Consider the following 11,304-nt stretch of genomic DNA (forward strand, 5'->3'; position numbering starts at 1 on the left):
TTTGCAGCTTGTTCCTATGAGCTTTGGTTACAATAATGTTTGATTGATTGATTGATTGATTGATACTTATTATGTTTAAATAATATTCAACACGAGCTATATCTCTAAAGTTCTGTCTTCAAGTCACCGTCTTTCACCTTGATTCACCTTTAACAGAAAGCAGTAGGAATTTCTATGCTGCACTCTCTGGGTATATAATCTGTAGTAACAGCTAACCAAATATTATTCAGCAGGACAAGGACAAGCCTGTTGTGTAATGTTTGACTTCCCACATCTTTTGAGACAAAATGGGAAAACATCTGCAGAGTTTTCCAAGTACTATGCGCCCACTCATACAGACACACACACACACACACACACACACTAGCCCCTCCTTGCTCTGGACTTCACACCCCCTCAGCCTGTGTCGTCTAAGGTTTAGATTTTTTTTGATAGATACCATGACAGTGAGTCATCAACTCACCCTTTCTTAACATGCAAAGCAATCGCAAATAATATCCAACCGTTGATGCACAGTTTGTCTAAACAGCAGCTGTGTCTTTGTCCAGCAGAGGCTGAGTTCACACTTTTCTTACTTTATTGTTAATCATTAACAGATTCAGGACAGATTTTAGACTTTACCGTTTTCTCTTTCTTTGTTGACACCATCAAAGTTGTCTTCATTGAAATTCTTATTTTAGTATTGATGATGACCTTGTCAATACTGTGCCTACTGTGTACTGTGTAAGCTGATGTGCAAAGACAAACACACGATACTTGAGGTTCACTGTCCAAATAATATTTAAAATAAAATCTACTTTTATGTTAATGTTTGTTTTATGTTCTAACAAAGCAATCATGATCTTAAAGTAGCAGTTTAAAGTAGTGTTTTTGAACACTTTCACTTTCTCATTGATGATGCATTTTTGGACTACGGTATGTGAGGGACACACACACACACACACACTGCTGCACTCCCTCCCCTGCTCTCTAGCGTAGAGCTCATCTGCTCCTCTGTGGTATTCCCCACAAAAACATCCCAGGTCCACACGCTGGCTGTCATTTTGTTTCGGACACTTCCACCCCTCTCTGTCCCTCTCTCTAACTCTCTGTGTGTCTCTGTCTCTGTCCGTCGTCCCCCAGCCACCCGGACCAGACTGAACAGGACGAACACCCTCTGGTTTCAGGTACGAACTGAAGTGAACAGAGCAGCTCATCAGCAGGTTTGACGCTCCAGAGAACAGTGGATGGTTTGGTTCAGTTCTGGGATTAGAAGGTTTTAAGCCACCCATTGAATTGGCCCAGAGGGGTGAGCTGAGGTCGGACCAGGACAGAATTGTTTTCTCTGTTAGTTATGTTTTTAGCTTTCATTTTATACATTGTTAGCTCACATTGAGAAAATCTTGACTTATTACAGTAATGTAATAAATGCATATTTCAGAGAATAACTTTGGGTGTCTTTTATGAGCAGTGATTCTGTTTCCTGTTCATTTTTTAGCTGCTCTCTGTATTCTTTTTTGGATTGCTTACATTAGTTATAATCTCTTTAGCCATTTGCTTTAATTATGATAATAGCAACTATGCGGCTCCATTTTTAGGATTGGAAAATCGGACATGAGGAGCGCCATCAGACAAGATCCAGTCAAAATGTACAAGATGACAACTGAGCTGTTTTTCCTGCTGGGGTGAGTGTGTCAAAGATCTGAATTGTGATTTCTTAAGCACTCATAGACTTTATGGATTCAATGTGTTGCTGTAAATCCAGAGTTACTCTTTTAATACAGTAAGCTGTTTCCTCATTCACAAATAGTGCACATCACTGAACAAAGAATTTATAAAGTTAATGAGCATTAAAAGCTGTGAATTTGTGTGTGTGTGTTGTTGTGTGATGAAACTGGTGAAAATGTTTTTATTGTGTTCTTAAGAGTGAGTTAAGGTCATGTTCAAAGACTGACATATCATACCATAAACTATATCTCAGTTCTGCCGGGTTTTTAGGGTCTTTGGTTTGAGTTATGGTGCAATTCAGAGGCCGGACTATGACGACACACCAAACCCAGAGTTCCTCAATCCATTCTGGATGGCCAGCATCCCTGATGTTCAGCCGCTGTCTGAGGTCACCATCCCTGGGACCCACAACACCATGGCCCTGTATGGCGGCGTGTATGCTGTGTGTCAGACCTGGAGCCTGTCCTCCCAGCTGCGTGCCGGAGTTCGCTTTCTAGACATCCGTGTGCGTCACATCAAAGGGAACCTCACCATCCACCACGGGGTTTCCTACCAGCGGGCGCACTTTGGTCATGTGTTGGAGGGTGTGGCTGACTTCCTGCACGAGTATCCAAGTGAGACGGTGCTGATGCGTGTGAAGGAGGAGTACAGTGAGACATATGACATCTATAGCGCTGTGGTAGACTACATCCATCGCCATGCTCACTGGGACATGCTGTGGCACAGCAGACTCGTGCCAACCATGGGAGAGGCCAGAGGGAAACTCATCATCCTGCAAGACTTTTCTGGGCCAGACCTGGGGATGCGCTATGGCTCGCTAGACATAGCTGATTATTGGAAGGTATTAATAGTTATTATTTTATATATTTTCATACATACATTTTTAACATTTGGTCTTCACTGTAGGTTCCCTCACTTCTACATTTGGAGGAGAAATGGCAGAGCGTCTATGAACACCTCGAGGCTGCACCTTCAGGAAACAAGGCACGGATTTTTCTCACCTACAGCAGCGGAGCCGGTGTGTTTGCGTACCCCAGAGCAGTCGCACAGCGCATCAATGCACAGCTGTATGACTACCTGAGGGCCCAGACAGACCTGAACCAGCGCTTTGGAATCATATGCATGGACTTTCCTGCTGCCCCTATCATTCAAATGATCATCGACTTCCAGCTGAGAGAGGTTGATAGGAGAAGACAGGCAGACGCACAAGCTTTGAAGCCAGTGCCTAATAAATCAGAATCTGTTTCATTTATTAAGAAAATGCTGGAACATTTTAATGCTATTGCTTGAGCTAGTTTACAAATGTAACTCAGATTCAGCTTTACTCATATGAACATTAACTACATTTTATCTGGAATGAAATTTCCCAAGTATACTGGGAACAAAATGAATGTTACAAAAAATAAATCCCAAATGAACGCAGATGGAGTTTTGTGCCATAATAAACTGTGGTGGAAGACGTTTGTTATAATTGATGATTTGAGGCAGATACTGAGGTTAGTGGTTTGATGTCTGTTGTAAGCAGTGTTGCTGCATGAGACACGTGGCATCAGGTTGTGTTGACACTGGCAATGAGACTGAGGGCAGCTGCTTCTGATTGCAAACTCATTATCACTCACGTGTTCTTATACTGAAATGTAGCCAGTGAGGAGACAGAAGTGAAACCTGCTTCTCATTCTGTGACACGCAAGCAAGCTGAGGCTGAATTAGCTGCTATTTCACCCTAAATCCCTGAACTGTTGTTGGTAGAGTTGCATTGTGGGTAATGTAGTACCACAGTGCATCCTTATTTTTGGTCCATCATGGCTCATACACACTTATGTGAGTATGTATTTGGATTGATAAATACTGGGAGTGCCATTATGTGTGGTCATTTTTATTGACAGGTTTTCAATAACTGGACATTCTTCATCTGTCCATGTTTCTTTTCTGAAGAACAGGTTTAGCTGTCAGCAGTTTTATCCTGCAGCTTAAAACTGATCAATGATAAACTGATTGAAATCAGCTCCCCAGCTCATAAGTCGTTTGGTTTAATTTAGGATGTGGATAAGACAGCGACTAATATTAGCTGCTTCCTGTGTAGCATATTTATTACCACACTAAGGTGAGCTGCTGTAGTCTTCTTCCTGTTACTACATGTAATTACACTGTCAATTTCTTCTTGTTATAATCCTATTAAGATGTATTTATTACGTCAAATGAATTGCAAAATTATTCATGTCAGAGTCAAGTGTGGTTTCTGATAGAGAAATAGAAGGACACCATGTGAGAAGCTTGTTGCCGAAAGAGCACGCATGCATGCAGATTGTGTAGATAGCAGTGACTGATTTAATCATCATTTCCTCTTAGATACAGAGCCGCATTGCAAAACAGTTGTTGAAACATTTAAACTGTTTGTTGTAACGTCCTGCAAAAACAGTAAAAGAGCGATCACTTCCTGACTTCTCCTATCATTTTGAAGAAAGGCGCCATAAACAGGTACAGTACAGCACTGCTTTGGCTGCTCCTCTTCTTGTATAGATGTGATGAGACTCACTGTGACATTTGTGTCCCTCTTCAGAAATGGAATTGAAGCCTCAGGGTGCTGCATCAGTCGCATTGATTGGTTAGAAAACGTTTCTTCATCATCTTCATGTTTTGTTTATGCATTATTTTTCCTCCTAAACTCATCATTACACCTTTGAATCTGTCTTTGTTGCAGTTGTGGTGAACATCATGTGGTGGATGGTAATGATAGCAGCCATTGGACTGGGTATGTTTTACTTTTGTATCAGTACAAGTCAGTTTATTTTTACTATTTCATCCTTGATTGCATGTTGTATTTTTACCACAGGGGCCACACATGTGGGAAACTGTCCTGTGCAGCCTAACATCCCCATTTACCTGATAGTGATGGGCTCAGTCAGCATCCTCGCTCTGTCTGTGACTTACTTGAGAAGCACCTACAAGGAAGGCGTTATCTTCGTTCTGAGTTCAGCATTTATGACTTTTCTGCACATCTTCTCTTTTGCGTGGTTCATTGCAGGTATGAGAGTAAAAGTTAAAGCAAACACTTCAGTTCTGTGTGATGTTTCAATTGTAAACTACATTGACTCTCCTTGTGTGTCTGCTCCTCTTAGGCAGTGTCTGGGTTTATCCTGTCTATCCTCCAAACTACTCACCTGGCACAGATCGGTTCTGCCACAAGACAACCTACCAGTTTGCCTTTGTTGTCATTACAGTGCTGTGGGTCGCCTTGAGTCTCGTCTTTTGCTGCGGTGGATGTTTTGCTCTGCTGACCTGCTGTAGGACTGTGTTTGCAAGACGCCGCTTAATACCCACCCGCAGTTCTTTCTATGGTGCGACAAGTGAACCCACTGCTGGGGACGTGTGATTTAAATCCTGGTTTTTTCTTGCAAAGGTTGAGTTATGCTTGAAGTTAGTTGACTTAGTAATGCTTGGGTCACAGAATATGTTAGTGTTTGGCAGCTAATAATACAAATGAATGATTATTTTGTCATTTTATTGTGTTTGTGTATGTAACTGCTGTCTGTGAGAACGTGTTTCTGCAGTGGAATACATTTTCTTAAACATTGTACTTGATGGTAGAGAAACAATGAGTTTTGTATTTCTCTAAAATAAAAAGTGTCATAATTTAATTGTGTAAATGAGAAAACTTTTTAATAAGCAATAAATTAGTATTTATTAGTATAGTTTTTCAAATATGAGATGAACATGATTAAGGGTTTGTTTTGCTTGTATGCCTGACTGAAAATCCTCACATGACCCTGTGTGTATAAACTTTATAAAAGTGTGTTGAGCCAGACACTTTATATAACTTCTTTATATATATAAAAAAAGTCAGTTAATCTGTATTTATGTCTGTATACAGCCATACTGATATTAAGACTTCCGTGGACTTTTGATTCAGGCATTTCATGGGACTACTACGCAGCCGGTGGGGGTCCTTATTCGGCACAAGTAGCGACGGATATTAGCTATCAGCTAGCATACATGCTGTACACAGTACTCCTATGTAAGTAAAGAGTTTAGAGAGATAAATTAATGGTGGCGGTGCTAAAACAGAGTTTGTTCAGGCGCTCTGAGTGTGTTTCGTTTGAATAAGACTCTTGAAGCTGCGGTGTTTAATGAACATGTGGAGTTTCAGCCGCCGTGTCCTTCAGCATCTGCTCAGCCAGCCTGCTGTCAGAAGCTTCTCTCTGACGCCTGTCCAGGTCAGTGTCACTGCACCTTTCAACAAAAAAGATAAAGTTATGTGTCACTGCTCATCATTATTAGTGACGCTCCATAACGGTACACTATAATTGTTGTCATAGACAGGGTCCAAATGACTTAAATTAATTCTTGGTTATCACATATAAGACTTATATCCATGAAGACCTCTTTAAAAATAGTGTGGCTTCTACAGGGTGTCTGAGTGGTTATTTCTGCCTCAAAAGTACTTGAGTCAAATCAAAATCCATTCACTAACTCAGTATGGGTCCTCCTAACTTATAATTAGTAATAAAATGATTTCTATAGTCTTTAACAACAAAGAAAAACTTTGTAATTGTGCTTTTAGTTTGCATGACAGAAGGCCTAACTATATTTGGTGCTTTGTTCCACAGAACACAGTTGTGGTGGAGCGATGGTGGCACGTGCCTCTGTCCAAAGTAGGCAGTCCGCCCCGGCTTAACCCTAGACGACACAGAATCTACAAGATGGTTTCTGACACCAAACATGATCCATCGGGGAAGATGGAGCTCATCTTGACCCAGACAGTACCAAGTGAGCGCTCTTTATGAATGCAGAGTTGTTGCAGGAGAGTCAGAAAATGTATGCACATATTTTCTTTGCACCAATAAATAGAGTGACGTTCTTTTGGCAGAGCTCGGAGGGCGAGGAGAAACTGTGTTGGTGAAAAAGTCCATCGGTCGAAATAAGCTGCTTCCCCAAGGCCTGGCAGTGTATCCATCACCAGAGAACAAAAAGATATTTGCTGAGGAGTTAAGAGTGTGTACTACATTTACACTGTGTAATAGATTTCTTGCATAATTTATAGTGTCTCTACCTATTCGTCATTGTCGTCTTCTTATACACACAGCTTTTGCGTGAGGGAAAGCCAGAAGAAAGAATCCAAACTCGCACTGGGCTACAGGTGAATTTATATCTAATAATGAGATTTAATTTTTTGTGACTTTTCCCTCATTGTGTTGTTAATACCTGTCACATTGATTTTTCTGGTGTTTTTAACAGACAGTGGAGTTCCTTAAAACCCTCAAGCTGACAATAAACAAGGCGGCCTCTGACGAATTCCAGCTCACTAAAGAGTTTGTCTGCAGACAGTTTGCCAAGCAGGTATGGCTGTCTGAGTATTTTCCTTTCTCCTTTGATGGTGATTCTGCTGAACACCAACTGATATGGTTCTTTTTAATGAAATCTTTCTTTAGAGGAGAATTGTTGTGCCGCCTCATGCGCTGACCCTTCCGTTTGAGCCAATTACGGAGTTGGGTGACTACTGGTGTGAAGTTACGGTAAAACAATTTTCTCCCCGTGCAAATCCAAACTATATATTTGTAATAGTACATCAATGCTGAAGGGACTCCTTATTTAAATACATTGTTTTCTTCCAGGTTAATGGGTTGGACACAGTTCGCATTCCCTTCTCACTGGTTCCATACGAGGACAAGTCTGCGAGCTATCAACGGCAGCTGAAAGCGAAGAGAATGCAGGAAGAGGCTGCAGATATTTCAGAGGATGCTGGTAAGGAGGACTCGGTTTCAGATGCAGCAGTAGAAGCTGAGGCTTGTAAAGATTCTGTGAGTCCGGCCTCAGCAGGAAGCTCCTCTGAATCCACAGACACAACAGCACCACCAAGTCAAAAGCCAGAAAATAATTAATGGACTTGAAAAATGAACACGTTTGTCAAGATATAATGTTTGCCTGTGACACACAAAAAAAACCAACAGTCTGTCTTGTCGCTGGGTCTCTGTGTCCCTCTGGTGGTTGGAGATGTAACCTTGAAACAACAATGTAATAAACACACACACACATATTTTCCCTGTTGTGGTCAGAGTAAAGCTGGTTAGTATTGTGAAAAAAAGGCTATTTGTTATTTTCTTATTAGTGAGTGGAATTTGTATTAATGTCAAAGAAAATACAATTATGTTTGGAACTGTGGAAGGGTTAATTTATTGTTGCCAAGGGAAAACAGTCAAAATATAAATGTATAAAAATTGATAACCAAAAATGGGGAATTAAGGTGCCATTCAGGCTTGATTGCAAAGGACAGGTTCAGTGTATTTTCACAATTCTGTCCAAATACAACTTATCCTCATTTTAATTTATTCACTTCAGGATAACATAAGGAAACACAGATGCACCAAGTAAAACTAAGTTTCTGTTTGTTGGAGTCATGTGTGAACATGTGACATGTCACAGCCTCCTAATGACCCTCATCAACAATTCCCAGTGATTCCCAAAGAAGCAAACCTTTAGATTATATTTTTAATCACACACAAAAAAACAGTTCCACACCAACGTGGGAAGTAAACGGAAAGCATTCTAAGGAAAAATATTTGTAATGGCCATTTTACATATTTGTTGGTTGACTGACTGTACTTTTAAAAATACTCTTACAGGGTTATATAGGTATAGTGTCTGTATTTACTGGGACAGCATTAGATATAAGAGTCAAACAACTGGTTGAAAAAACTACAGGATATGAACAAGTCAACACAAATACAGGTTGGAGGGCAGGAAGAAAATGTTGCATTAATTTTTGTATACCTCTTGTTCCTAAACATACGTTTGTCCCTTTAAGTAGGTAACTCTGTCAAGCTCTACTCTAATTTCTAAATGCCAGAACAGTGACATTCAGAAGCCGTATTTGGCTTGGGTCTGGCGGCGGGTCATCTTGTTTTCTGCCCAGCTGTTCTTCAGTTCTAGCTCACGTTCCTTTGCCTGGGGGAAGAGTAAAAAATGACATTTTTTGTAATCATTTTAACCACATTAAATCAAACCAATGAGATGTGATTTAATGTAAGCAAACACTGAAAGTATCACTGGAGATTTAGCAGATCTCACCTGGTGAATGAGATATGTTATCTGATGTTTGCGTCGTTGTTGACCTGTCGGTTGTTCTCCTCTTCTCTGCAAAAACGTTAAGAGATACCGAAAATACATTAAAAACTATTGTTGGTTATAAAATTACTTGCTTCTGTGCAACACCCTGTAAAGCCATCTGATGTTTTTAGAGTTAGAAACCTTTTTTCGTCTCTTAAATGTCCCTTCATCTACCGATGCTAAACATTCAGCTAACACAGAGACAGAAAGCTACTCTGGTCACCTTGCCATACGACTGCCGGTTCTGCTTTTCCTCAGACATGCTCTTGGTCAGCCACTGCTGGGTGCCACTCAGCTGGTCATCCCCTTTGATCTCCAGAAACTTCACCTCCTCTTTGCCCCTGTTTCTTTTTCCCTGCAAGCGCATAAACTGCAGGACAGGAGAAAAACAGCAGCTGAACAACAAGCCAACCCTTTTTTAAATTGAAAATGCTTAAAACAACAATGCAGCAAAATGAGGCAAACATTCAGTAAAGCTCTTACTCCTTCATCATCCAACACATCAGACTGGTCAGGCTCTTCAGCTTCAGCCAATCCAGGGTTAGGATCTTGGTAGTATGGCTCATTATAGTATCCCTGTTCAAGGAGCAGTGTAGGATATCACACTTTTCAATTCATTCATGTTGTTTATATCCATTTACAGCAATTACTTTAATCTATGGGGCCTGTGTCAACGTATGCTTAAACATTCAATTTGTAAACATATATAGTTATTTTTATTACCTGAGGGAAAGCCTCGGGGCCTGCTAGGGGCTGCTCATACTGAGGATATTGACCCCCCCAAGCACCAGCTCCCTCATGGCTCCCGCCAAAGTCGAGGGGAGCGTCGGACTGTCCCGGCTCATCCGCTGCTGGGAAAGGAAGAGGCGGTGTGGGAGCTATTGGTTCGGGATCTAAGCTTGGGATGACTGCGGGAGGAGGTTGGGAGCTCTCGCCCAGGGAAAAGTAGTTCTGTGGGGTTATGTCCTCATCATCCTGGTCATCTGTGGCTATCTGTCTCGCCACCTGCAGGGCTGCTGACTTTGCTGCAGCTTTGATAGCAGAAGGAGATGCACTAGAGCTAATGAGACCCTGAGCAGCGGTTCCAGGTTTGGGTCCTTTGGGCTCTTGTCGTTTGGTGAGTGTGTGAGGAATCAGAAGTCTGTCTGTCTCTTTCACTGTCAGGTTTTTGGGTTGTGGCAAAAGGGAGGACAGGCCTGAACCTGTGCCCTGGAGGAGACAGAGGTTTTACTCCACAGTTATTTATTTAAAGCAAGTTTGACAAAAATTATGATCAGTGTAACTAACTTAAGATTTTCTTACCTGAGACTGTGATTTCTTCTTTGCTGGTTCATCGTCATCTGAATCTGACTATGGGGACAAATTGAAAGATTATGAATTACATGCAATATATTGCAATATACAGCATCATACAGCAAGACTGGATCAGTGCTTACATCATGTTTGTCGATCTGCGGTACAGCGATTTTGACAGGCTCTGTTCTCTTCCTCGGTTTAGGCAGACCAGAGAAAAAGCCTCCTTTAGATGGCGGAGGATCTAGGTTATCGTTTGACCTGCTTTCTCTTCCTGAAGCGTTTGATCGCGACTCCTTGTGTGGTCCACCGTTCTCTCCTGCAGGTCCTGTCTTTTTCGGAGCAGGAAGGAATGAGAAGAGTCCTCCTGCGCTCGGTTTGCTCTCGGATGCGGCTGAGATCGACGTTCCCTCCGAGTCACTATCATCACTGCTGCCATACGCGACTAAAGACATGTTTACTGATATTATGAAGTATTTGTAATCTGCAGAAACTCGTGGACATGGATAACCACTTCTCCTTGTTCTCAAGCAGTCGTTACTCACAGTGGCTGTCTGACGACTTAATGATTCAGTTAAAGGTAGGACTACCTTTAATCTCCACAGCCACAGTGTTAGCAAAATAAATTTAGGTAAACTCTTGTATCAAAGAAAACACAACAGGTTAATAAAAAGGGGGCCCACACTGAGCCGATTAATTGAAAGGACAATCCAACTTCACAGTCAGCTAACCTTAGCTAGGCCACCGCGGCAAACGATCTTAGCTAAATGACCGATTCTTTCTTAGACAAGGTAAATACATCTCAAAAATATGAACGCACATAAAACCGCATCTACTGTCTTCTTTTGTGCCACTATGTAGGCTTTTAGTGCGTTGTTCTGCCAAGAAATTACGCTCGTTAGTCCCTTGACTGCATCAAAACATTCCCCTCCATCGCTCGTTACTGAAGACACTGCAACTGCGCAGCTTCCTGCGCAGCATTTTCTTCTTCGTCTGTCCACTTTCAGAAAGTAAACATTTTTTTAGGGCATTACCGCCCCACAGTGGACGAAGTGTGACAAACTTTAGTGTACAGAATAATAGAAAATCTTAATTTTAGATTCGTATTTTCATTATCGGAATTGTCGCTACCAGTATGCTCTTATATTTGTTTTTAGAAAATTTATTTTTTTTAAACCTATTTAACCTTTTTTTTACCTA

The 11,304-nt window shown here is 41.3% G+C and overlaps 3 protein-coding genes across 3 annotated transcripts; 2 read left to right on the forward strand and 1 right to left on the reverse strand.

Moving 5' to 3' along the window:
* The first annotated feature begins 954 nt into the window (after positions 1–954).
* Positions 955–3,153, forward strand: LOC114431616 (1-phosphatidylinositol phosphodiesterase-like). The gene is made up of 4 exons (XM_028399179.1): positions 955–1,166; positions 1,578–1,664; positions 1,978–2,548; positions 2,614–3,153. Exons 2-4 carry the CDS (start codon positions 1,594–1,596, stop codon positions 2,995–2,997), a joined length of 1,026 nt encoding a protein of 341 aa, XP_028254980.1. The 5' UTR covers positions 955–1,166; positions 1,578–1,593; the 3' UTR covers positions 2,998–3,153.
* Positions 3,154–5,622: 2,469 nt separating this feature from the next.
* Positions 5,623–7,866, forward strand: mrpl9 (mitochondrial ribosomal protein L9). Its single transcript, XM_028433332.1, has 7 exons — positions 5,623–5,921; positions 6,315–6,474; positions 6,575–6,699; positions 6,791–6,844; positions 6,943–7,044; positions 7,137–7,220; positions 7,320–7,866. Exons 1-7 carry the CDS (start codon positions 5,835–5,837, stop codon positions 7,584–7,586), a joined length of 879 nt encoding a protein of 292 aa, XP_028289133.1. The 5' UTR covers positions 5,623–5,834; the 3' UTR covers positions 7,587–7,866.
* Positions 7,867–8,179: 313 nt separating this feature from the next.
* prcc (proline rich mitotic checkpoint control factor) lies at positions 8,180–11,304 on the reverse strand. Its single transcript, XM_028433322.1, has 7 exons — positions 10,248–11,304; positions 10,114–10,161; positions 9,535–10,020; positions 9,295–9,387; positions 9,035–9,181; positions 8,773–8,838; positions 8,180–8,649 (listed from the first exon to the last, which is right to left on the reverse strand). Exons 1-7 carry the CDS (start codon positions 10,557–10,559, stop codon positions 8,563–8,565), a joined length of 1,239 nt encoding a protein of 412 aa, XP_028289123.1. The 5' UTR covers positions 10,560–11,304; the 3' UTR covers positions 8,180–8,562.

The sequence above is a fragment of the Parambassis ranga genome, chromosome 2, assembly GCF_900634625.1.
Source record: "Parambassis ranga chromosome 2, fParRan2.1, whole genome shotgun sequence".
NCBI classification, from domain to species: Eukaryota; Metazoa; Chordata; class Actinopteri; family Ambassidae; genus Parambassis; species Parambassis ranga.

What these genes read in the sequence shown, in the direction of transcription:
- prcc (XM_028433322.1), bottom strand. Translation starts at nt 10,559, where the DNA reads ATGTCTTTAGTCGCGTATGGCAGCAGTGATGATAGTGACTCGGAGGGA. An exon ending in ACCGGCAGTCGTATGGCAAG is followed by an intron (nt 8,839 to 9,034) that starts GTGACCAGAGTA and finishes ACGTTTTTGCAG; the next exon opens with AGAAGAGGAGAACAACCGAC. An exon ending in TAACATATCTCATTCACCAG is followed by an intron (nt 8,650 to 8,772) that starts GTGAGATCTGCT and finishes CTCTTCCCCCAG; the next exon opens with GCAAAGGAACGTGAGCTAGA.
- mrpl9 (XM_028433332.1), top strand. Translation starts at nt 5,835, where the DNA reads ATGAACATGTGGAGTTTCAGCCGCCGTGTCCTTCAGCATCTGCTCAGC. An exon ending in TATTTGCTGAGGAGTTAAGA is followed by an intron (nt 6,700 to 6,790) that starts GTGTGTACTACA and finishes TTATACACACAG; the next exon opens with CTTTTGCGTGAGGGAAAGCC. An exon ending in ACTACTGGTGTGAAGTTACG is followed by an intron (nt 7,221 to 7,319) that starts GTAAAACAATTT and finishes GTTTTCTTCCAG; the next exon opens with GTTAATGGGTTGGACACAGT.
- LOC114431616 (XM_028399179.1), top strand. Translation starts at nt 1,594, where the DNA reads ATGAGGAGCGCCATCAGACAAGATCCAGTCAAAATGTACAAGATGACA. An exon ending in GAGCTGTTTTTCCTGCTGGG is followed by an intron (nt 1,665 to 1,977) that starts GTGAGTGTGTCA and finishes CCGGGTTTTTAG; the next exon opens with GGTCTTTGGTTTGAGTTATG. An exon ending in ACATAGCTGATTATTGGAAG is followed by an intron (nt 2,549 to 2,613) that starts GTATTAATAGTT and finishes TCTTCACTGTAG; the next exon opens with GTTCCCTCACTTCTACATTT.